General features: G+C 57.2%; 3 protein-coding genes and 7 non-coding genes across 10 annotated transcripts; 3 read left to right on the top strand and 7 right to left on the bottom strand.

Annotated features, from left to right (window-relative positions):
* Positions 1-729: 729 nt before the first annotated feature.
* PLK3 (polo like kinase 3) lies at positions 730-7,948 on the bottom strand. The gene is made up of 15 exons (XM_041483188.1): positions 7,722-7,948; positions 6,839-6,946; positions 6,647-6,763; positions 6,118-6,247; positions 5,943-6,030; positions 5,306-5,401; positions 4,446-4,641; positions 3,964-4,090; positions 3,459-3,568; positions 3,263-3,380; positions 3,075-3,158; positions 2,713-2,875; positions 2,475-2,604; positions 2,144-2,254; positions 730-1,760 (listed from the first exon to the last, which is right to left on the bottom strand). The coding sequence occupies exons 1-15, from the start codon at positions 7,878-7,880 to the stop codon at positions 1,566-1,568; spliced, it is 1,932 nt and encodes a 643-aa protein (XP_041339122.1). The 5' UTR covers positions 7,881-7,948; the 3' UTR covers positions 730-1,565.
* A 3,238-nt stretch (positions 7,949-11,186) lies between these two features.
* LOC121362019 lies at positions 11,187-13,434 on the top strand. Its single transcript, XM_041483187.1, has 2 exons — positions 11,187-11,255; positions 11,542-13,434. Exons 1-2 carry the CDS (start codon positions 11,237-11,239, stop codon positions 12,747-12,749), a joined length of 1,227 nt encoding a protein of 408 aa, XP_041339121.1. The 5' UTR covers positions 11,187-11,236; the 3' UTR covers positions 12,750-13,434.
* Positions 13,435-16,349: 2,915 nt separating this feature from the next.
* Positions 16,350-16,479, bottom strand: LOC121362261. The gene has a single exon (XR_005956481.1). It is a non-coding gene; the product is annotated as a small nucleolar RNA SNORA35 (small nucleolar RNA).
* A 485-nt stretch (positions 16,480-16,964) lies between these two features.
* On the bottom strand, positions 16,965-21,734 carry RPS8 (ribosomal protein S8). The gene is made up of 6 exons (XM_041483186.1): positions 21,626-21,734; positions 20,691-20,797; positions 20,214-20,313; positions 18,677-18,852; positions 17,614-17,743; positions 16,965-17,126 (listed from the first exon to the last, which is right to left on the bottom strand). Exons 1-6 carry the CDS (start codon positions 21,627-21,629, stop codon positions 17,017-17,019), a joined length of 627 nt encoding a protein of 208 aa, XP_041339120.1. The 5' UTR covers positions 21,630-21,734; the 3' UTR covers positions 16,965-17,016.
* On the bottom strand, positions 17,300-17,371 carry LOC121362259. The gene has a single exon (XR_005956479.1). It is a non-coding gene; the product is annotated as a small nucleolar RNA SNORD38 (small nucleolar RNA).
* Positions 18,363-18,435, bottom strand: LOC121362258. The gene has a single exon (XR_005956478.1). It is a non-coding gene; the product is annotated as a small nucleolar RNA SNORD38 (small nucleolar RNA).
* Positions 20,404-20,507, bottom strand: LOC121362260. Its single transcript, XR_005956480.1, has one exon. It is a non-coding gene; the product is annotated as a small nucleolar RNA SNORD46 (small nucleolar RNA).
* On the bottom strand, positions 20,866-20,950 carry LOC121362257. Its single transcript, XR_005956477.1, has one exon. It is a non-coding gene; the product is annotated as a small nucleolar RNA SNORD55/SNORD39 (small nucleolar RNA).
* A 615-nt stretch (positions 21,735-22,349) lies between the features above and the next one.
* On the top strand, positions 22,350-22,464 carry LOC121362264. Its single transcript, XR_005956484.1, has one exon. It is a non-coding gene; the product is annotated as a U5 spliceosomal RNA (small nuclear RNA).
* A 1,642-nt stretch (positions 22,465-24,106) lies between these two features.
* LOC121362263 lies at positions 24,107-24,221 on the top strand. The gene has a single exon (XR_005956483.1). It is a non-coding gene; the product is annotated as a U5 spliceosomal RNA (small nuclear RNA).
* The last annotated feature ends 124 nt before the right edge of the window (positions 24,222-24,345 follow it).

The following is a 24,345-nucleotide window of genomic DNA, read 5'->3' as shown; positions in this document are numbered from 1 at the left end:
GAGAGCAGCTGAAATAAAGAGGTTTTGTCCAGCTGTGTGTCATACCTGGAGTCTTGGGCCAGGGTGTGTGCAGGGAGCAAGATACGGATGCTCACTCCAGCCTCAGCTCACACCCACGCTGCAGTTCCCAGTACTATGGTTTGCAAAAAGACCCAAGCGGCAGCAAACACAACAAAAGGCTGGATTTCCCTGGAAGAGGCAACTGCCCAAGGCTGTTGGAGCAGCCCAGGCTGCTTCCCACAGCACAAGCTGCTCCCAGGCAGATTGATTACACAGATCACCTTCAAAGCAAGCTCACAGAGCTCTTTCCTGGCTTCATGCCCAGCTTATATCCCATCACACAAGATGTCAGTGCAAGGGCCCAGGCAACCCCTCCACCACCTGGGTCATAGCTCCTGCCTTCTGCAGCTCAGCAGTCAGGAGAGCAGCTGGGTTGGGTCCAAGTGCAGAAAGGACTGGGAATGCATTTGGCAGCAGCAAGGAGAAGCAGCTCCAAGGCTCCACCAGGATAAGCAAGAGCTAACTCTGCCCATTGTGCCAGTCCCATGAAAGCAGTGGAGGTACTACATGGGCTCCTCATAGCCATCCTGCCTCCTTGACCTTATCCCCCAGCAGCAGTCAGTGCCAAGAAGGGTCATCCCCAAGAGGCAGAAGCAGCTCTGGAGCAAGAATGATGCTGAAGCCCTTTCGTGACTCCAGCTTCAAATACGGAGGACATAGTTTGCCCTTACACAAATAAGTTTTTATTGAGGCAAGTCTGGGAGAGGGGAACTGCACATGAACAGACCAACAGGAAAATAAATAAATCCATATAAATAAGATACATAAATAGTCCCACACGGCAGAACTGCCTTGAAATAAGAAACAACCCTGGGTCCCAACAAAATGAGGGCTTCTCCAGGCAAGTCCTCAGATCCCATCCCCCACCCTTTATCAAACCTCAGGTTGTACCAGACAATTCACAATTTGGGAAGAGACTGGGCACAGTTAGGCCCAGCACAGCTCCCTCCTTAGTGTAACAGTTGTGGAGTGGCACACACCAGCCCACAGAGCCCCTGGCAGGGCAGGCAGCACCCTTCACCCTTGCCCACTCCTGGGAAGGGGTTTTCCTATCCCACAGCACCCAAAATTTGAGATCAAGGCTGTGGCAGCCATCTCCAGGCCATGCAGAGGGTCTGTGCAAATGATGAATCAGCTGGGGCAGGGGAGCCTGAGCCTCCACCACAAGTAGCTGCCAGCCCCAAACAAGGCTCAGCCAGCCCCAAACCCGGCTGCAGGACACTCACCCACCACCACCTCCTGGAACACCCCAGTCCATTCCATCAAGATCAGCACCATCAGAGCAGGAGCTGCCAGTGGGAAGACAGCAATTGCCCAGAGCCAGGGAGCAGCAAGGATATCCAGACCTGCTGCTGTAACCACATCCACATGTCTTAGTCCAGAGTCCAGCTGAGCACCAGGATACACATGCCCAGGGGGATAGCCAGCACCACATCATCCCTCCCATCCCATGGGAGGGCAGGGGGAGACCTCCAAGTCCAGACAGGGTCCCCCAAGGTTCCAGGCTAGGCCTCAGCCCATTCTTGGAGAAGCTTGAGGATGTATCTGAGGCGGTGGTGGAGCTCAGGAGAGCAGCCCAGCTCCTGGATGCTGCACAGCTTGTATGTGTAAGAGTTGCGCTCCCGGTTGATGTAGGTGACAAGGCAGGAGTGGTCAGGCTTGCTAATGATCACCTTGGTGTGGTCGTTGTAGAAATTCACCTAGGAGAGAGGTTGGGCTTGGTTTAAGCCGTGCTTCCCACAGCACATTGGGAGCCAGGATGGAGCCACATTTCCTGCCTCAACCCGTTCCTCCTCCCCAACCTGCCTGGGAGCATCCCTGTCCATGCCCCATGGCAGGAATGAGCCAGCCCTAGCACAGGGCAGACAGAAGCATCCAGCTGAAGTGCTATGTCTCTCCACAGGCTGGGGAAGCTGCAACCAGCAGCTCCAGGCACTGGAGCAGCATCCTGCACCCACAGCTGTTTTCACAGCTGGATTTCCCACTTGGCCTGTGGCAGACAAGATCCAACACAGACCAGAAAACCCCCATCTGGTCTCCTCTTCACAAGGGTCTGCGCATTTCCACTGTGCCCCACACATACCTGGAGGGTGCCACTGCTGAAGAGCATGAGCAAGGCTTGGTCAGTCTTCACCCACTGCAGGAGGAGCAGGGCGGGCTGCCCAAGGTCATCTATGCTGGGCAGGTCACCTCCCTTTGAGAGAAGGGTCTGCATAAGCCACTGGTCACACACATGGGAGCGCTTCCAGCAGCACACACAACACCAAAGCTGGGTACCCCCTCAGTGGAGTCCCCACTCCCAGAGCATAACCCTGTGTATCCACCTGACCACAGCTGCAAGCAGGGAGTCCAACCAGCTCAAGTGGTGTGGTCAAGCCATGACCCAAAGTCCAGCCCTGGGCCCCAGCACTCACCTTCATGAGATGCTGCTCCATGTAGGACGCAAAGTAGCGCAAGACACTCATCTGTCCCTGCAGCTGCTCGGGGATGGCAGACACAGAGAACACCAGGTGTTTGCTGTTGGTCGGGTTGTAATGTACAGTCCTGGAGGGAGCAGAGCACAAGTTTTGGCAATGTCCACCCTGGTATAGACTCCCCCTCCCACCCAAGGGGCTCCCCTAGAGACAGATGAACCCCATTCCCACCGCTCACCTGTGGTTGGGGGAAAGCGTCATGTGCGTGCCATTGTTGAAGAGGACCCCAATGCTGCGGTTGGAGAGCTGGTAGCCAAAGCCATACTTGTTGGAATAATCCACCCACTTGCTCACCCAGACAAAGTGCTCATGGCGGGCCAGGGAAGCTGGGTTTTTCTCCGCTGTTGGAGAAGAGAGGAGGTGAGCAGTGCAGCCAGCCAGCCCCTGTCTGTCACCTCCCCAGGGGGAACAGATCCCTACAGCAGGCTCTGGCACCATTAAGGGTGCTATTTGTACCCCAAGTAGCAGCCATGTCTTCATCCCAGGGGGAAGGGGATGCACAGCCCCCTATCCCATCCCAGAGCAGTCCAACCAGTTTACCTGGAGGCATGGAGGAGAGGCAGGTCCTCAGGAGCCGGACAGCTGACTCGATGACAGCAGAGGTGGTGACGCAATCTTCAAAGGCTTCGGGGAGAAGATGACAGGCTGAGTCAGCCAGCCCCGCTATCAGCCCAGGCATGACAGGAAGCTTGGGGCAGGCTGGGGTGGCTGGGACAGGTATTGCTCACCCTCACAGCTGCTGGCCATCGTTCCCCGGATGGAGGGGGACGCAGACTTGCGAGATGTCTCCTCCACCACTGTCTCCACGGGGCTGGAGCTGGCACTGCGGCACGACACAGGGGTGGCCTGCAGAGAGACCTGGCTTCAGCACGGTCTGCCTGCTCCGCCAAAGAAGGGCGTGCACAGCCTCAGAGATGTTCTCACCTCATTCCCTTCCACAGTTTTATAGCTCATCTGCCGACAGATTGAGGTCTTCATCAGCCCAGTAACCAGCTTGGAGAGGTCATCCCTGTCCTCTGAAGAGCCCTTCTTGGCTGAGGAGAGAGCAAGAGATGAGTACACTGCTGAGCATATAGGCTGGGGACATCCAGGCCACCCCTCCCAGTAGCTCAGCTCTCCCTTATCTATTCCCATGCCCATGGAGGCAAGGAGGGTGTCAGACAGCTGTCTCCCACTTTCACTTCCCAGTTCTCATGCAACACAGGGCTTCCAGGAGGAAGTGCCCCATGGGCTGTGGCACAGTATCCGCTCTCCAGGCACACACCCATGCCAGGCCACCAGCACAAGAAGGGCAGGGGCACACCCAGCTTGTGCTGTCCCCAGGCACGGGGTCCAGAGAGATCCATCAGGAGGTCTCTCCAGAAAACAGGATCTACTTCTTCCTGAAGGAAGAGTCACCCAGAGGCTCCTTGGCAATGCACAGACTTACCCTTAGGTTTCTTCTTCCCAAAGAGTGTCTTGGTGACTTTAGCAAACAGAGTCTTTGCAGGATTTGGGGGACTCAGCTCTGGAGCCATCACGCAGCTGCTGGGAGGGAGTTTCTCAGGCGTGTAGCCCTGCAGAGAGGTCAGGGGAGAGGTTTGGTTTCCATAGGCCACATGCTCCAGGCAGAGCAGCTGCCCTGGGCTGACCAGAGTCATTCACATCCCTCCTGACAGCCAGCTTGTGTTTCTGTCAAGCCTCAGAACCATGACTGGCATCAGCACAGGAAACAACCCCTTGCTATAGCAACAAGGCAGCAGAAGCACACCAGATCCCTCAGTTCCTCTGGCTGGCATTTGGGCAGGACAGCGGCTGCTTCCTTTGAAGGACTGACACTTCATACAGGACAAGGACAGCACCCTGCACAGCCCAAAAAACCTCATCCTACCTGGAGAAGGGTCCCTTGACCCAGGCCCCCCCCCCACCCACCTTGAAGAACTCGTGGTCCAAAATCTCATCAAGGGTGAGGCGGTCCTGGGGGTTACGTCTGAGGATGCCAGTGATGAGGTGCTTGGCAGGCAGGGAGAGGAAGACAGGGAGGGTGTATTCCACTTGCTTGATACACCTGTAGGTCTCCTTGAGGTCAGAGGTCTCAAAGGGAGGGTTCCCACACAGCAGGGTGTACCTGGGAGGGAACATGCATGCCACTGTCAGATCCCCACCAGGCTTGTGACTCAGCAGCACTTAAAGCAAGGAAGTTATTGGCATTTGGCTGGCCACACCTGGCTGAGAGCAGCACTTCCAGCCCCGACAGCCATGCTCACATCCGGCCATGCTTCCTCCTAGCAACTGTTTAGAGCAACAGGCAAGGAGCCTGGAGGAAGGACAAAGAGCTGGCAGGCAAAGGCCACCCACTGCTCCCACCCGCGTGGTCATCAGGGTGGAAAATGGAGCAGGAAGCTCGCAGGCAGCGGCCGGGCAAGGGGCTGGATGTGCCGAAAGAGCGATCGCTCCCTGAGCAAACAGCGCGGCAGCCACAGAGATTTTCCGTTGTTTATCAGGTTCACGGTGCGGTCAAGCCTGCTTTGAACCAGAGCTGAGTGCGGCATGAGCACACCCACCCCGTGCAGGTCCTGCTTGCACTGTGCCCACACAGCATCCCAGGATAGCACCTGCTCCAAAGTAAGGCAGGATCCAGACAGGTGCTCCCCTCCCCCACCTCCCAGCAACCGCTGCAGAGCCATAAGGCACGGCGCAAGAAAACTTCCTCATCGGGTTGCCCACACAGCAGCTGCCCCCACCCCAGGCAGGGTGCCTGGACCCCTCCCCACCCTGCAGCACAGACTTACATGACACAGCCCAGAGACCACACGTCCGACTCTGGCCCATGGCCCTGCCTCAGCAGCACTTCTGGGGCCAGGTAGTTGGGGGTCCCACATATTGTCCTGTGGGGCAGAGCACCAGATCAGTGCATGCTCTTCATCCCCTCCCAGACAGCCTCCCCCTGCTCCTAGCCCTGGGATTTAGCTTACAGCCTTGTCCTCCCCACTCCATTTTGCTCTTTGTGGTTGCCCTCCATCTACAAGGAGTCCCATACAGACTCCTTCCTCTCAAGCTCAGAGGTCAGCAGCAGCTGCACTTGGGGAGCTGTTGGGAAGAGCCTGTCCCAGAGCTGAGGGGGAACAGAGCCTTTGTGTCCCAGCCTGTGCAGCCGGCACGGCAGCCGGGCAGGCACAATAGCAATAGTCAACACATTGTTCTCCCCGACGGCTGCAGGCTCACTCCTGGAGGAGCCACAAAGCCCCCAGCCCCCTCGCCTTGCCTGCAGCTGGAGCAGGAATTGCTCCCTCACCCCAGGAAGGGGCCCTAAGGCTTCTTCTCCAAAGACCAGGAGGGATCCCTTGCCCCTCCACTCTCCTAGCAAGCCACAGAAAAAAGAAGAGTGAAACCCTGAAGGACTCTAAAAAAGGAAAACCTCAAACTTACTTTTTCTTCTGGTCAGAGACATCCTGACAAGCAGCCAGCCCAAAGTCCCCCACTTTCAGCTCCATGTTTTCATTGATGAAGAAGTTGCCTGCAAGTCAAAGGCGATGCGTCACCACAAGTCCCTTGGGGACAGCTTGCTCCCCACACAACACCATGTGTCAGCCACAGCACTCACCAAGCTTGAGGTCTCTGTGCAGGATGCCCTTGAGGTGAAGGTATTTCAAGCCTGAGATGATTTGTTTGAGGTAATAGCGCACTTCGGGCTCCAGCAGAGTATGGCGGGCCTTCCAGATGTGGGCCAGGGACTGCCAAGGGAGAGAAGACAGCTTGTGATGCAGGCAGGGAGAACAGGCAGCCCTGCTGACTAGGCACAGGGTAGGCAGGGTCAAAGCCAGTTCTTCCAGAAGTTGCACATTCACAAATAATCCTTCTTTCACAGCCATGACCTCAGCAGACTCCCCACAAGGCTGAGGCTGCTCATCAGAGCCATGGGAACCTCTGGCCACACCACGAGCAGGCAGTCCGAGAATGACGGACAGCTGCTGGAGTGCCCAGTGCTGTGCTAAACCACTCTGCTTACGGTGAGCTCAGAGGGTGTGACAGCTCAGGAGGGGACTGCTAACAAAACACCTCAGTAAGGCCTGCTCCAACCAGCTATGGCTGTTTAGGAGATCCTTTGACAAGGAGGCCACAGCAGCACTGACCTTCCTACTGCAGTGCTCCAGGAAAATGTAGATGCTCTCCGAATCCTCAAAGTAGTGGGAGAACTTGACAATGTGCTTATGGTGCAAGTCCCGATGTAGCTCGATCTCGTTGGTGATCTGAAGGAGAGCAGCGGTGTCAGGCGAGCACAGGTGAGCTGCTGCCCCCAGCACCCCCCGCCGCACGGCACCCACCTTCTCCCGCTGGTGAGGTTTAGCCACCCTGCTGTGAGGAATCACCTTCACGGCATAGGTTTTGTTGCTGGAGAGGTCTGTCATTTCATAGCATCGTGCAAACCCGCCCTGCAAGGGAAGAGGTGGTTATGGATGGGTGAGAGACAGCTCCTTACCCCTGCCTGCTCACAAGCCTCCTCCTCCTCCTCCCTTCCCTGGCAGCACAGCCCGGCAAGCGTCACACGCTCCCTCCTGCTGCGTCGCCCACTAAGATCTGAACTATGATGCTCTCAAGCAGGCATTTTCTTCACCCATTTCTTGTAAAACCTCCAGGGCGTTTTCCCTCCCACTATGGCCGGACTTTGCATCTTTCCACATGACAGATCAACCTGGAAAGTCCTGCGCAGGGCAGGAAGCCCGGGGACCGGAGGCCATCGAAAGGCAGCCCCATGGAGACAGGTTTTTCCTGCCGTGATGTCACCCTCCAATCTGCACACTCAGCCGCCGAGCCCACTCGGGTCGGGCTGGGAACCGGCATCCTCCTCCTACACACGCTGCTGTCAACCGGAGGAAAAGTTGCGTGCGGCGGAGCGGCGCGGGCCGGCACCCCTGGGAACCGGGGCACCCACCGGCCCACGCACCCCCGCGGGGCGCCCCGAAACCGATGCGGCTCCGATAGCCGCCGAGGCACGCAGCCAGCCCGGGTGATTCACGGCTTCCAGCACTGCTGCGGGCCCGCCGGGCGAGGCGGGGAGGGTGGGGGCGGCGGGCGGCAGCCGAGGGGCCGCATCCAGCCCCGGGCCGCCTGGGGTGCGGGTCGAGGCCGCCCCTCCCCTCTCCCGCTCACCCCGGCGCAGCCGGTGCCCTCCGCGACGGCCCAGCCCCCTTTCCCCATTCCCGGTACCTTTCCCAGCAGGCGGCCCTTGCAGTAGGAGCGGCCGGAGACCGGGTCGGTGATGATGCGGGTGGTCTCGGCCGCGCGGGGCGGGGGCGCCGGGGCGGGCGCGGGCCGCGCGGGGAGAGCGGCGGCGGGGAAAGGGGGGAAGAGGCCGGCGGGCTCCATGGCGGCGCGGGAGGCTGGGCAGGCTCCGGGGCTGGGGCTCCGCCGCGCCCCGCGCACGTGGCCCCGCCGGCGCGCGCCGCCGCTGCCGCCCCGGGAATCCCGCCGCCTTTATCAAGGGCCGCGATGACGTCACCCGCGCAGCTCCGCCCCCGGGCGGCCCCGCGCCGCCCTTAAAGGGGCCGCGGCACGGGGGAGGGGGCGGAGTTGGGGATTTCGGGAATGCGCTGGCGGCCCTCCGCCAGCTGTGACACCGCGGGTGAAGCACCGGCCGCGGCTCGCTGCCTGCACTGCACAGGGGCCCACCCCTGCACACACAGCGATGTGCCCCCCGTGGCTGCATCCCCCTCCTACAGACAGGGACAGGGACAACCTCCTCTTGAGTCTAGGTTCCCCCGTGGTCACACTGAGACCCCCCAAACACGCAGAGCTCCCTGCCCTGTCTCCCAGGACATACATAGCCCCCTGCCATGCATGTCTGTAGGTACACACACGCACAAAACACCTATTCACAGGGTGTTTCCCCTCACAGGTGTTACCAGCGTGTGTCACACACCAGCTGGGGTCCTCACGCCCCCTTCCCATGGAAAGGTTGTGGCCCAGGGAGGGTTTTCAAAGCCCCTGTGGGCCCTGACCTGCCCTCCCTCCCTTATGACAAACTTGGATGCAGGGAGACACTCCCCAAGGGCTTTCACTCTGTGCCAGGGCCCAGCGAAGGGCTCACAGCCGGGGCACCGGGCTCGCAGGAGCCGCAGAAGATGCAGGGATGATGGGATCCGCCATCCTGGCCCCTCGGTGCCGTTCCCAGCCCTTCAGCCGGGCTGTGCAGGGTGTGCAGTGCCGGCCGGGCCAGGCCCCATGGCGCTGCTGCTCCCTGACGGCCGTGGCCAGCACTCGCCTCTTGTCACCCGAGACCGGCCATGGAAGGGCGCTTGGCATCTCTCCCTCCCCACGAGCTGGCAGAGGGGCCTGCAAAGCCACAAGCCCCACAGCTGAGTCTGAAGCAGCAGTGTTGTAAGAGCCCCTCAATCTTGCCGCCGTGCTTCCCTTGCTCACACCAACGCAGGGTGACTCTGTGAGCATCCCGTGCTCTGTGCCTCAGTTTCCCCCCACTGCTGTTCAGGGCTCTCGCCACTGATGCTCACTGTGCTCCTGAATGTGCTGAGGGTTTTGTATGAGCACCTCTGGCAAAAGCCCTGTTCTTCCCAGCACATCCCCTTTCACTCTAGGGAACTGGGGACGAATTAACTCCACTTTTTTTTCAGCAGAAAAACACAAAACCTGCCTGAAGAGAAAGAGGAAACAACACGAATCTGACTGGATTTTTTAATGCGTTTCCAGCATTTGCAGGGGAAGCACACACAAACCCAGTGCCCATCGGCAGACACGGCCCAGGAGCAGGCTGGGATGCTCTGCCCGAGGGAAGCTGCTGTTTCCATCAGGCCCCGGGGCTCCCCGGGCCGGTGCCGTCACAGGTTTTCCGACCGAGGCCCCAGCCCCGGGCTGCCGGAGCTGAGTCAGCGTCGGGAGGCAAAGTGTGGGCGGAGGCACCCAGGAGCACCCGGGGGACCTGTGGGGGATGATGTGACAGACAGGGGCTGTCCCGGGACAGGGGGACAGCGGGGACCTGCGAGCACCGCGAGCTGCCAGCTGTGCTCCTGCTCCCCACTGCCTCTGGGCGAGTTCCTGGGCAAGGGGCACGGGTGGACCCCACAGCCCACGTCCTGCCAGGCTGAGGCACCTCCTCTCCAAGAGGGATGGAGCCTGGCAGCAGCTGGGGTCCCCTGTGGGGTCCCATCTCAGTCACGGGTTTTCCCATCACCGATCTGGGGCGGTGGGAGGAGCTGTGGTTTAAGAGCACCAGCCTGTTGGGCCTGGGGAAGGGGAGGCTCTGGGGTGAGCTCCTGACTGCCTGCAGCTAGTTAGGCGGAGTTATAGGAAAAGGGAGTCAGGCTCTTTGGGGATGTGTACAATAAAATCATGAAAGGCACGCAATGCAAGCTGCATCAAGGGAAATTCCATCTAGATATTAGGAAACTTTTTTTCCCTTGTGCATGTGGTAAAATATCACAGGAGCCCAGAGAGGCTGTGAGATCTCTGTTCTCCATGATACTCAGCCCTGGCCTGGTCCCCCCACCCTCGTGGCATTCAGAGATGCTCAGCAACATCAGGAGCAGGGGAGCTGAACCCAGCTGCCAGCTCACGTCTGCACCAGGGCTGCCTTCCCAGGGCAGCTGCAGGCCCTGCTGTGTGCCCTGCATGCAGTGCCTGGGCTGCAAGAGCAACACCAGCCAAGCATCGGGGTGCAGACAAGCTGCCCAAGATTGGGGTGACAGCCCTGACCCCCTCAGGAGTGGGGCATTCCCATCCCTCAGCACAGCTCTGCAGAGCATGGGGCTGCAGCCACCAAGGAGGAGGACGGAGAGGCTGGTTGGCCCCCTGGGCGAGCTGGGGAAGGAAGAACCAGCAGCAGCAGGGGCCAGGGCGCCCCAGGAACTGGGGCACAAGGCACCACAGTACTGCACAGGCTCAGCCCAGGTCCCAGCTTACCCACCTCCACCGGTACCCAAGCAAAGAGCTGTTGGTACACGCCACGTGCCTCAGTTTACCCAATTCACCCCGTAGCGAGCACACATACACCTTCAGGGTGTGAAAACAGAGCTCCCCTCTCCAGCACTGCTTTTCTGAGGGATGTAGTGCTCATGTCTGCCTCTGCTCCTCCTTACCGGCCTGGGTCTTGTGTGGGATGGAGGGAATTATAAGGGTTCCAGCGATGGAGCACGATGCTGGCCCTTTTCGTCCCCATCGGGCAAGAATGTGCACTCTGCATCCTTTCCCCAGTGGAGCTGGCAGTTGCACCCAGCCGGGCAGAGCCCTCTCCCCATGCCAGGAGAGAGACAAACTCAGCAGAGCCCAGCCCAGCTCTTCTCCAGGAGCGTGGGGGGCCGATGATGGAGTACGGACAGGACTGGAGGGACACGGGGCTTCTGGCAGGGCAGAGGGGGTGGAGCGGGAGAGGCTGGGAAGGGACATTCCTTCTGGGGAATGGAGAGGGAAAGAATGGAGAAGGAATGGGTACTATGGCTTATGGAGGAGGGGCAGAACACGGGGGGACCCCGGGTTGATTGAGTGCGGGGGAGCTGGGTCGAGCTGGGGGTACCGCTGCACAGGGCGGCTGGAGGGTCCATGGCGGGCGGGACCCCTGCAAGGGGACGGGGCACGGGGGCCGAAGGGTGACCATGGGCCGGGCCGGACGGCGGCGGGGCCGGGCCGGGATGTGGCGGGGCCGCCCCGCGGCGAGGCGGAGCCCGCGGCCGCGCCCGGTGGGAGCGCGGCGGGACGCGGAGCAGCCCCGGAGGATGGGGCGAGCGGCGGCAGGTGAGGCCGGGCAGGGCAGGGCGGGCTCGGCCGCAGCTCCGGGGGTCGCTCGCTGCCCGCGGGCACCCGGCCGGGGCAGCGGGACGTCGCGGCACAGGCAGCTCCGGGCTGGCGGGGGACCGCGGCACTGGAGGACGGACCGGGAGGATCTGCGGCGAGCGGCTCCTTCCGTGGTGGGGGGAGAGGTGGGGTTCACTTTCCCCACTGGAGAAAGGGAGCGGGAGGGCAGGTGGCACAGGGAGGGCAGGTGGCACAGGGAGTCACGTCCCCTCTGCTCTCCCCGCAGGCGCCGGGCTGGGCACCGTGTCCCTCTGGGGCTGCCTCCTGCTCGCTGCCGGCCTTGCCCTTGACCCAGCACCGCCCATCTGCAACTGCTCGGAGCCCATGGACTACCAGGCTTTCCGGGAGGCTCCGCTCCCTGAGAGCTGCTGCCTCAACTTCACCAGCTCCAACATCACCCAGCTAGACTGGGGAGCACTGGTGGGGGTGCAGGGGCTGCGGGAGCTCTACCTCTCCCACTGCAGCATCACGGCCATCAGCAACGCACAGGGAGTCCCTCCTGCCTTGGAAATCTTACACTTAAGCCACAACCTGTTGGAAAGTCTCCCTGGAAGCTTTCTAGAAAATGCCCCTAATTTGAGGGTTCTTTATCTGGACAGCAACCAGCTTCAGGAGCTACCCAGGTCCTTCCTGAAGGCATCTTCCCAGGTCCAGGAGGTCTACCTGGGCTTCAATGCCCTCACCTTTCTTCCTGCCAGCCTCCTGAAGCCATCTCTGCTCCAGCTTCAGCTCTCCAACAACAGCTGGGACTGCAGCTGTGCTTTGCTAACCAACCTGGAGGGTTGGTCCAGCCAGGCTGCCGAGGTTATCTGCCACACACCAGAGCACTACCACGGCGTGGGCCTCCAGAGCATCCCCCGGGATGAGCTGTGCCGCTCGCACGGCCTCACCGCCCTCTTCATCTGCCTGCCCCTTCTCCTCATCCTCACCAGCGTCACTTGGTGCTTCTGCCGGCAGAAGAAAAAGACCAACTACAGCCTCCAGAGCAGGTCCCAGAGCCAGCGAGCCATGGCAGAGAGGAGCAATGTGCCAGTGTCTGCAGAGCCCCACCACTACATCCCCTACGAGCTGCCTGCTGCTCCCTCCAAGACTGAGAAGAAAGTGCTGCTGGGGAAACAGGTCGTGCTCCAGCCCTTTGTGGATCCACTGGAGAGTGGCAGAGACCTCTATGAGGAGGTGGAGATCCAGGTGGGATCCCCCAGCAGTCCCCAGGTGCCATCCCATGAAGGGCAGCTGGGCACCCCAGCACCAAGGGCAGAGGAGCTGGGCAGTGAGCCAGAGGTGGACACCGTGAGTGTGAGTGAAGTCCTGAAGGACTCTGCTGACCGGGAGAAGATCTACATGAGTCAGACAACCAGCTATTACAACCTGGTACCTGGTATCGAGCTGGAGGACTCAGACAACCTGGAGTATGAGACCATTGACCTGCACTGATGCCAGGACTTGGGCTGTGTCTGGACACACAGCTGGATGGCAGGGACTGGGCAGCAGTGAAAGCCACCAGAGCAGGAGAGGCATGAGTTGTCCTGCCATAGCTGACAGTGGCTGTTTGCAAAGCTGCACCCCCAAATACCCATCCCTTCCCCTGTGCTGCTGTGTGAACCCTCGCTTGCCATGTGCTGCAGCTGGGCAAGGCTGCAAGGGTGCTTCAGGCTCTGGGAACCCTACCACAGGCTGGTGGTGCCTGAGGAAGGACGTGGAGGGAAGGTGGGGGCTGGTTTTGGGGATCAAGTGATGATGCTGTGAGTGCCAGACCCACTGACCAGAGCTTTCTCTCTTGTTGGAGCCAGATGGTGCCTGGCACAGACCTGCTGCTCTCCAACCTGCAGGGAACACGGTCTGGAGACATGAAACAGGGCTGGCCCTGCCTGTGTGGTCTGCAGGGAGTGTTTCATTTGGACGGGGTGCCCCGGGCCTGGCAGGGGAAGCCTGTGGTGGCTCTGCCTGCTGCCCACCCCACAGTGGCACAGGGACTTGAGACAGTCAATGCACATGTGCTGCTTCATGGCGTGTGTGTGTGAAGTGCACACACAAACAGGGCGGCATCAGAGGTGGCCCCTTGCAGACAGCCCTGTAGGATCCAGCTCTCAGTAAGAAATATATCATTTTACTCCTGGCAGTGTGGCTCCATCCCTTTGTGCTTTGGGGTAGTGGGGAGCCAACAAGTGGGATGTGGGGAGTGCAGGGATGGTGGACTTCACTCCTACCCCATCCACCCTCCCATGCCCTGGGTGATGGCCCAGTGAGGGTCTTGCTCAGCATCCCTGGAGCCTCTGTCGCTCTGGCAGAGCAGAGCTGGGCACTGGCTAAATGCCAGCAGAGCCTTTGGATTGTATCAGGATTTACAACAGGGGTGGGGAAGGTGTCAGCCTGCTGTAAATGCCACAGATCCTGAACAAAGCAAGAATTTGTGGGGCTCCTGGGAGCAGGGCAAAGGCTGTAAATCACTGCCCAGTACAGGCACCCCCAGCAAGTCTCACCCATGGTGCTCCAATCCTTCTCTGCAGATGAGGGGGAGGACATCTTTGTCCTCCTGCCCAGGGGGACATTCTCCAGGCTGGAAGCTGCATTGGCCACCCTGTCTGCTCTGCAGCCGTGCTGGGCCTGGTGCCCAGGCAGGAAGGGAGGGAGCTGGGCAGGGCAGGACGCGGTGCTCCGGCCGGCAAAGGAAGTGGCGTTTCCTGCAGTGCTGTAGGGCTTCCAGCAGCCCATGGTGGGACTGCTCAGCCCTAGCAATGCTCAGTCCCAGCCCCACATGGCCTGGGGACAAGGATGGGATGATTTCCCTTCATGTCTCTTGCCACTCATGGATGTTTCCCCCTGTTTTATATCCAGCTGGACTTCTTCCTTCCCTGCTCCCTCCTGGACCCTGGGAAAGTATCCCAGTCTTTTAATATCCCTCCATCACTCTCTGCCAAGTACTACAGCGTACCCTGGCTCATGCCACCACCACATCCCCACAGGGACAGAGGGACCAGAAGCTGTCACAGGGCAAAGGCAGGACAGGCAGGGTTAGCAGCTGTCTCCAGGGGCTGCAGATTTCGACTAGGCTAACAACAGCTGCATTTTTCACCTGTGCTCCAGAAATGCCCACAGCCCTTCCATGGGTGCCCCCTCTGCTCATGTACCCTGGGATTCCATTCCCAGGGCTGCTGGGATAGATTTAACATCCTGTCCTTTCCCTCCTTCTCATGAAGCATAAATTCAGATGCCACAGCTGATGCAAAGGGAGTGACCCAAATGATCCCACTGGGTCTTATCCAGCCCTTGCTCTGGTACCTGCAGCCCCTGCCCAAATCTCAATCTCTGACAGGTGGCAGGGTGTGACCAAACCCAGTGTTCCCTGTTCTTGTCTGTGACAGCCCTGGCACACTCAGACACATGTTTTCCCTATATTAGTTAAAAAGTTCCCTTTCCTGCAAGCCCCCCTTCCTTTAAAGCTCCCAAATTCCTTCAACAAGCCAGCCCTGCTTCTCCACTGCCTTCCAGGTCACTGCTGGACCTATTGAAGTGTAACCACAAGGTCATTTCCTGGGATGGATCATGTCCTGTAAAAATACCCCAAAGTTAATGCTGTGTGGAGCTGAGAGCCACTCAACAGCAAGGAGCGGGACACTAAACAAGTGACTACACCTGGCTTATGCTGCAGCTGATCATCCTATGAAAGCAACTCTTTTTAAAATTCAGACCCTCCACCTCTCAGAAGTGGGTAAGGTCCTCAGCCTAGGCTTTTGCACTGCTGGTCTAGCCAGGCTCAATCTGTGCTTAACCCCAGCCGCTGCCCATCACTCCCAGGCAGGTAAACCCCTGCACTATCCATAGGGCTGTGCATTGCACAGCCTGCACCGCTTTGGGAGCGAAGTGCCACACACCCTGGCCAGCTGCCACTGCGCTGTTCCCATGTCACATCTCCAGGTGCCGCTTTCCTTCCTACGGGCAGTTGCCCTTGGCAGCTGTTTCTCAGAGTAGTAACTTTGTAAACAGCACACACTGAGGAGCCATAATCTTGTTCATCGGTTTATAATTCTGCTGTGACACCAAGACGGCATTTGCTCCATAAAGCCTGAGTTTCTCCACCTGTACAAAGATCCCCAGAAACACCCTGAATGCTGTTTGCACTCTCTGGAGGATGACGGGAGAGAAGAAACACACTCAGAGGAAGCAGCCGTGACACAGCCCTGCCAAGGGCGCTTATCGCCTCCGCTCCACCTCTCTGCAAAGCAGGCGTTGCTGGAGAGCAGGGAAAGTTTACACCGGATCACTATGGAGAAGGAATGTGCTTGTGAAAACATCCCACCCAGCCCGGGTCCCACTGCCAGGGACTCCTGGACTGCAGGGGCACGCAGCTGGGCTCAGCTCTGCTCACAGTGCCCACAAGCACTGCCCCAGTCTGAGGGACTGCCAGTGCACACCTGTGGCACAGCGTGCTGCCGCGGGCATCAGAACAGGCAGCACTCTGCGACGCTCAGCTCTGGCACTGACTCACCTCACCTCCCTGCCAGCAGCACAGCATGAACCCACACTCCCCAGGGCACCTCCTGCTCTTACACTTGGCAAACATGGCACAGCGTCACAGGAAAAAAAATTAAGCCCCTCCCCCCAAAACTATTTGGGGGGACGGAGTTGCATTTTTGAAGCATGAGACTTGGGTCTTGCCACAACTCTCCTCAGGGTGAGATGATCATGGGCCATCTCCCTTCAGTTCAGAGCTAATAATTGAGGTACTGGGGCTGCAGGAGGCCTGATTTGCACCAGTGATCCAGTGGATAAATTGGCTTTTGTGAAAAAACACAAATGGGATGAAGTGTGCAGTGTGTTTACCTGACAGGCACGAGATGTGCTAGCCTGGCCTGCCCTATGGCACAGGACCAGCTCAGATGGGCTCCTGACTTCCCCCAATATCTGCACAAAGAGCAACTATTTTCAGATTTAAGGACAGGAGCCTCTAGGAAAGATATCACCAAAACAACCAGAAAAACTTTTGTTCACCACAGCTTTCCAATTCCACCACAAGTGGCAGGGCACAAAGCTGGAGTTTGTATCCAGCTTTCGAAAGGGACAGACCATGATGAGAGCCTGGCCCTTCTGCTAGAAGGAATTGATCTTGCACTGGAATGAGACCAAGGAGGTCAGGGAAAGACCAGCTGGTCACTGAGCAGTGCCACCTAGTTTGGTTAAAGATACTGGATCCTGCAGGGAACTGTACAACCAGGCAGGAAACACCAAACGGGGCTGCTGGCTTGAACCAGGGGATGGGAGCTCATGTAATGTGAAGGCAGAGAGGCACGAGTTACCAGCTGCAGAGGCTGAAGGTGTAGTAGCCAAGTTTTCAGCCAGACTTGCTCCAAGGAACGCAGAACTTTTAATGGGGGTGCACATTTGCACCTACCTCCTGCTCACAAGTTTCCAATATTGGACATTCCCCGCTTCTGCCCAATCTGACAGCTCTTTTCCACACACACTTGGGTCCTGCAAGTCACTTAGAACCCACGGAGATGTTTTAATTGAGCACATGCAGGCTCAAGTTTTGCCTGAAGATGTTAAAGGGTGCAGGGATTTCTAGAGTTCCATCTTCCTTCACATTTTACAAGGCAGGTGGAGCTACAGAAGCCCTCTCCATACTGCACACGCAAATGAGCACACAACCTGTTACGGTAGAAGACTCGTGGTTTATTCGTTCTCTTAGCACAGTAGTTTTTATTCATTTGCCTTTTCTGGCCTTGATCTTCCTCAAGTAGAACTCTAATTCCTTGCCTTCCAACACGTAGCCATCGGCTCGGCCACACTGTCCGGGTCTGGAGGCAATGCAGGCTGCAAGGAGAAGTCATCCAGTTAAAGTCTGGCAATTCCCCACCCCAGTGCACACACCAGAGAACAGACACTGCACGCAGCCTCTCTGCAGCAGCACGGACGAGCAGCTCATCAGTAACTGAGTCACCAGCGTGGAGGTACCGTGCTCTGGAAGCTGCAGTCCCTAATGAAGTCCTCCTCAGATCTCCAAACTGTCATCGCTCGGGTTCAGTAGCAGAACTGGACAAAGGTCTCATCACCAGAAGACTTCAGAACACTCAACTGTTTGCCAGAGCTTGAAACATCAAAGCTCTCAGATGCCTGAGGCACATTTTTCTGACACACTTGCTCATTTTGCTAGTCTTGAGCCCCTTTCTTTCCCAAAGCCCCAACAGGAATAATCAACTGCAGAAGCCTGGCTAGCCAGACTTCCCCATCCTGCCCACAAGTGGGGTATCTCTGGAGAAAATGAAAGAGCAAGTTACATTAACTGCTGCCAGGGACTCACCAAGTAGCTTTCCTTGCTGGAACTGCTCCTCAAGAATACTTGCTATCTTGGCATTCTTCTTTCGCTCATCATATTTTTTCTGGATCTTCTTTGAACGCTTCTTGTTCAGTATTTCCTCCTCTTCAGGAGTCTAAACCCAAGACCAAAAGCACAAAAAAATGCTTAACAAATGGCCACTTTCACTAACACAGGTGTTTTCCACTACCATGAAGGAAGCCCTTGTATTCTCAACACTGTACTGTTTTCAAAGTCATACCTGGCTAAGGTACAAACACTTTGATCTCACAGAACCAGGTCCTGCATTTCACTTTTGAGACCAAGAAATGCAACACTGCTAACCAGAGTCACTGCTGACAACTGAGCACATTGCCCTAGGGAAGGCTGTTCTCAAGTCAATGAAAATGCAAAGGTTTCCCTGAATCACTCCTCCTACAAAAAGCAGTGAATACTCTTTCCCTCTGCAGAAAAAATGAAAGCACTTGGGTGTGGTGCAAGTCCAGGCAGACAAGCTCTCCCCCTGCTTCTGCATTACACAGCACCCAAACAAGAGCTGCTTTGCTTTTAATGCAATAATTAATCTGAATGCTACATGTGGGGTTTTAAATACCTTCTAGCAGTCCAGGGTTTGATTCTCAGATTAATGGCTCAGTGTAGTTTCAAGACACTTAACATGCTGAAGTTCAATGAGCAATCCCCAAGCTTCTCACCAGAGCAATCACTGCCCAGCACAAGAACCCAACCTACAAAGTCTTCCTCAGCATCCTAAATTGTCATCGCTCTCCCTTCAGTAGCAGAACTGGACAAAGGTATCATCATTAGAAGACAAAAATTTTGACAGGCAGGTCCTTGTGCACAAATGGGTGAGAGCTTCTGGGTGAGCTCCTACCGAGCACTCCACTGAGAGAGCCAGACTTATCCTGAGAACCTATGGGGACACAACTCAGATAAGCAATGCTGGGTACCCAACCCTGTCCCTGGCAGGCACTCTCTGTTCAGGATGGGCAACTGCCTCTGGCAGGGCAGACTGCTCTGCCAGGAGCCAAAAGGACAACCCCAGGCGTACCAGTTTGGCGCCCTTCTTGCGTCCGAGGGGCAGGGCATAGTGGGCCTCGTACCACTGCCGGTACGGGGTGCTGTCAATGAGCACGATGCAGTTCTTCACCAGGGTCTTGGTCCGCACCAGCTCGTTGTTGGAAGCGTTGTACACAACATCAATAATTCTGGTCTTGCGAGTGCAGCCTTTCAAGAGAAGAGCATGAGTTCAGACCTACAGGGATCAGACAGCTGAGTGTGCAGCTCACAGCATCTCACACAAGCCTTTTAAATAACTTGGCACCCAACACCCCACCCAGTATCTTCCAGACTGCCTGGCATTGAATTAAATTTAACTAGAAGATGCATCTATTTTTCATACTTTGTCAAACTTTCTGTTGTTAGGACAGAAATCTACATCTGGAAATTAAATCCCTTCTATATGAAAAACCAGTTGAGTTGGAACTCAACTCCAAAGTATCTAAGCAACCCTAGAAAATAACTTTCCAGCCTAGCAAGATCAGCAGATGCCAACTAGCACTGCACACAGGGCTCAATGCTGTATGCACTTGCTAGAATCACTGAATTAAGCCACACTGAGTGGGACTGCCCTGAAATACATTTCATAAACCATTTCTATAGGATGAGGGTCTGTGAGTAAACTGATAAGGGAAGCTGGTGTTTTCACCCTTCCAAGACCCCCCTGAAGCATGCAGCCTTAGTTACTAGATTTGACTGTTCAGCAGTCACCTGCCCTGAAAACAGCCCCCATACATACAAAGATCCTGCACAAGGTGGCTTTTCACCCTTCACTCACATACCTTGTCCATGTTGCAAGGCACACTCAGCCTCTTCACATGTGCAATACTGACTGTAATGACACTTTTCACTGCACAGACAATGCTCTGAGGTAACTGAAAGCATGTCCTGTGCCCTCACACCATGCAGGTCACTAACCCACCACTCTCCTTACTGCTGTTTTACCATCCTGCTCAGGACTGGGCCCAGGCTCAAGTGATACTTGTTGTCAGCTTGTAAAGCAAAGAAAACCCACCTTGCTCAGGGGAAATATGACAGAATCCCCCTCTTGCTTTTGGGCTTCTTACTTTTGCTTAGCAAAGCAGAAATATGAAATTGCACATGCTAATGTGACACTGTCCTAGGGTCAGGCCCTCTCACAAGCATCCTCAGAGCCTTTCTCTGTTGCTCAACATCACTTAACTTTCAGTAACCCCATTCACTGATGAACAAAACTTGTGTTTCTGAAGAACTACTCATATAGGATTTTAGCCCCTTTTTAGTCTGCCTCCCCCATAAAAAGTTAAGGTAAGCATGTCATTCAGTGTAACTATGACACTCCTATCACTGTGAACTTAGTGGAAATCCAAGTCCCGCTAAGGCCACATAAGGTCAAAGTTATCATCATCACCATGCACGCTGCTTCAGCTGCCAGCTCCAGGGTGTTCGATCCAAGCCCACAAATCCATGCTCGCATCCTTCCACTGTGCAGCAGTGCCCCAGACCAGCACAGGTTTCCCTTGCACGCAGCAGGCTCAGCACATACTTACACTCTGACCCCCAGGAGAAGTTGCCGACGTCCAAGCGAAGGGCTCGGTACTTCTTATTTCCCCCACGAACCCTCACGGTATGAATCCGGCGTGGGCCGATCTGCAGTGAGACACAAACACCGGGCTGCTGCTGGCACTGGACACTGCACGGCCCCCACAGGAGCCCAGCACAGCCCTAACCTCCGAGGCAATGTGGTCAGTGTAACTATGACAAACCCCAGCATCGGCACATGCAGTAAATGACCAGAACGGTCTGTTGCATCTACCTAAGGTGAAAGCTTCATCACTCCAATTGCCTCTTACTGCAAAAATGCATTGCTGCTTTCCATCGGAACAGAGGAAAATACCACCCTTTAGAGAAGGATGGTCAGATATTCAACCCCACACCAAACAGCAGGAATTTAAACCTCTAATAGCACAGAAGCAGCAACTCGAGTTGGAAAACATGATTCTGACCAACTCTGCCCAATCACTCACCTTAGTGTTGGCGGGAGGCCTCCCCAACTCATACTTCCTCTTCTTATGGTAGGGCTTCCTCTTGCCCCCAGTCTTGCGACGCTTGTGCCAGTTGTCCCGGGAGATACCTGCATGGAGAGCAGCGTGGTCAGAGGGTGCCACGAGCCCAGCCGGCTGCAGCAGCAGGGCGCGGTTCTGAGTCCTCAGCTCTCCAAGGTTGGTATCCGCACAGTGCACTCAGCCTTATGCAGCAGTTAGAGAAGCTTCATCATTGATACTCAGACCTGCCCCGAGCACATCCCTTCCAGCAGAGCTGTACAAAGCAGACAGACCCCCTGTTCCGTGCTCTCTTTGGGAAGCTGCCTCCCAACGTACCTCGCGTGCTGGGCGCTCTCTGGGAAGCGCCCGATGCCGATCTGACAGGCACACTACAGCAATCATCCTACGCTACTGGAAGGATGTGGTGGACCCCCATCCCACCTGTCCGCTGAGCCCCTACGAGAGACACCCCAAATCAACTCAGCCTGCCGGGTCCCCAGCGGGGACCATCTCTGCAGAACACGCCACCTCCCGCAAGGGCCCAAGCTGCCAACGTGCGCAGCGCTCCACAACGCCACCCCGCACCCCTCCTGATGGGTCCGCTGAACGCTGTTCCACCTCACCCGCATCTGCTCATCTGCGGCAGACACCGGGAGCGATCCCAGCGCTCGGGATCTGCAGGAAATTAAGGCGCACCGAGAAGAGGCCGCCTACCCTCATCATCCAGCAGCCGCCATGTTGGGCCCGCTCACCCTCCCCCCGTCAGCGGCTCGGCACTACCGCAGCCGCCGCCGATGGCGAACGGCGCAGGCCGGCGGTAGCCCCCGCTTGCCACCCGGTGGGGGAGCGGGGCGGATGCGGTGGCGCAGCGGGCGGATGGCGGCGGATGGCGGCAGCCCCCGAGCTCCTTCACTCACCCATGGTGCGGCACCGGCGCAAAGAGGCGGGGCGGCAGCTCGCGGGGCGGCTTGGGGGGATGAGCTCTCGCGATGCGGTGACGTCACCGCGCCGCCAGAGCGAGGCGCACGCCGTTGCCTAGAGACGCGGCGGCGCCGAGCGGAGCCGGCGGACAATGGCGGCAGCCTGCGGGGCCGGCAGGGAGCGGGCATTGCCAGGGGTCCGTCTGCCGCAGGCCCGGCCTTCCTGTCCGCTGGGTCACCGTGCGCACGTCTCCAGGCAGGGCCGGCAGGTCACCGTGCGCACGTCTCCAGGCAGGGCCGGCAGGTCACCGTGCGCACGTCTCCAGGCAGGGCCCAGAGCCCGGCGTCCCGCGGCGGGGCCGAGCGGGCGCAACAGCGCTCGCGCACACGGGCTACGAGTCGTGACAGCCTCATTAGCATATGCACATTAGTATTCTGAATCATTTGCATGCCCGGTGTGCAGCGCTGGGTTCATTAGCATATGCCTTATTAGTATTCAGATTTATTCCCTTACCCAGGGTGCACCGCGCGTCGGCGGAGCGGCCCCGGTCGCGTTTTCCGCCGCTGCTCCCGGGGCTGCTGCGTCCAGCGCGGGCTGGATCCATGTCGGCGCCACGGGAGCAGACCGCGGCGGCGGGAGAGCCAGGCTGGGCGCCGCGGGTCGCCGTGTCCTAGAGAGGGACAGCCGAGGGACGCTGTGGGCGCGAGGGAGGCCCAGGGCATACTCTGGTTTCTCTTCAGATCGTATAAATCTTTCGCCTTTTACTAAAGATTTCCGTGGAGAGGAACAGGCACGAGTGTCGAGAAATTTTTTGAGGCTCCATTTCGGTGGAGCTACCCCTACTCTGGTGAAAAACAGATTAAAAGAAAACCTCTTGTGGAGCTGTTGCTCCTGTACACGGGCAGTGGGAAGGGAGCGAGGTACGTGTAATGGGATATGGAGGGCGTTAACCGGCATAGCAAAAGTGGTACTTGAGTCCTCCACCATCGGTGTCCAGATTTCACAGACGGATTACAGGAATTACTCGGATGGGTGCGGCCGGGGTGCTGCGGGCACTGACGCTATATCCAGGTGGAGACAAGTGACAAGCGCTGTCCCTCAGGGCTGTGTCTTGGGACTGGCTGCGGCTTTTAATATCTTTATCAATGACACAGACAGTGGGAGCGGGTGCACCCGCAGGCAGTTCACAAGCTGGGTGCTGTGGGTGACACACCTGAAGGGCACGGTGCCATCTAGGGGGAATGGACAAACTGGGGCCCACAAGAACCTCATGAAGTTCAGCAAGTGCCCTGTGCTGCCTCTGGGTCTGGATGATGCCGGACACAAGAAGAACTGGAGAACACAGACTGGAAAACTCACTGAGGCTAGGTCTGATGAGAAAGAAGTGCGGGTTCTTATGGGTGAAAAGCTGGACATGAACCAAGAGGGAGCAGTCAGAGCCCAGAAAGCCAATGGCATCCTGGGCAGTGGGTCAGAGAAGGCAATTCTGCCCTTTACTGCTGAATCCAGCTCTCTGGTCCCCAGTGCAGGAAACACAGATATGCTGGAGCAGATCCAGAGGAAGCTATGAAGATGATCAGAGGGCTGGAGCCTCTCTCCTGTGAAGACAGGCTGACACACCTGGGGTTGTTGAGCCTGGAAGAGAAAAGGTTTTGGAGAGATCTTACTGAGACCTTCCAATACTTATAAGGGGCTTGTAAAAAAAAACCAAAAAAAACCAAAAACAAACAAAAAAAAAACAAAAAAAAAAAGAGAATGACTTTTTACAAAGGCATGTAGCGATAGGGCAAGAGAGAACACTTTAAAATTAAAAGATGAGAGATTTACATTAAATATTAGAAAGGAATTCTTTACTGTGAGGGTAGTGAGGCACTGGAACAGGTTGCCCAGGGAAGTTGTGGCTGCCCCACCCCTGGCAGTGCTCAGGACCAGGTTGGACGGGGCTTTGAGCGAGCTGGTCTAGAAGGAGGTGAGCCTGCTCATGGCACAGGGATGCGAACTAGATGATCTTTAAGGTCCCATCCAACCTAGACCATTCTGTGATTCTATTTTATTTTCCTTACAATTTTAAATGTAATACTATTTTGCTTTAATTACTAAACTCCTTTCTCTCAACCCATGAGTTTCTCCTTTCCACCCTTCCCGCGGGGTGGGGGCGGTCAGCCAGGGGCTGTACGGAGCCCGGCTGGGGTCAAACCCCGACGGGGACCCGGCAGCGCGGCCGAGGCTGAGTGCGCCCCGCCCCGTTACCGGCCTGATTTGCATACCCAGGGTGCCCCGCGGCCCCACCGGAGCTCGGCCCCGCCGGTGTCCGGCGCTGCGGCCGCTGTCCCGGGCGGTGAGCGCTGTCCGGTGTGTGCCCTCCGGGGCCGGGCCGGGGCTGTGGAGCCGGGAGCGGCGCGGTGCCGAGCCGAGCGTCACCCTGACTTGTGCGGGGTGGGACAGACAGCGGCAATGTCGGGCAGCGAACGGACGGCATACTCTGGTTTCTCTTCAGATCGTATAAATCTTTCGCCTTTTACTAAAGATTTCCGTGGAGAGGAACAGGCACGAGTGTCGAGAAATTTTTTGAGGCTCCATTTCGGTGGAGCTACCCCTACTCTGGTAAAAAACAGAAAAAAAACCCTTTTATTTTATAAACATATATCACGTCTGAGTTGCGTAAAAGTGTAGCGTCGTCCCACCCTGACAGTCACCATGTCCGCCCACTCTTTGC

Source organism: Pyrgilauda ruficollis, unplaced genomic scaffold, assembly GCF_017590135.1.
Source record: "Pyrgilauda ruficollis isolate IOZ18807 unplaced genomic scaffold, ASM1759013v1 scaffold6, whole genome shotgun sequence".
Lineage (NCBI taxonomy): Eukaryota > Metazoa > Chordata > Aves > Passeriformes > Passeridae > Pyrgilauda > Pyrgilauda ruficollis.
Note: the sequence above shows the minus strand (reverse complement) of the source record. Positions and strands in the feature narration are given on the sequence as shown.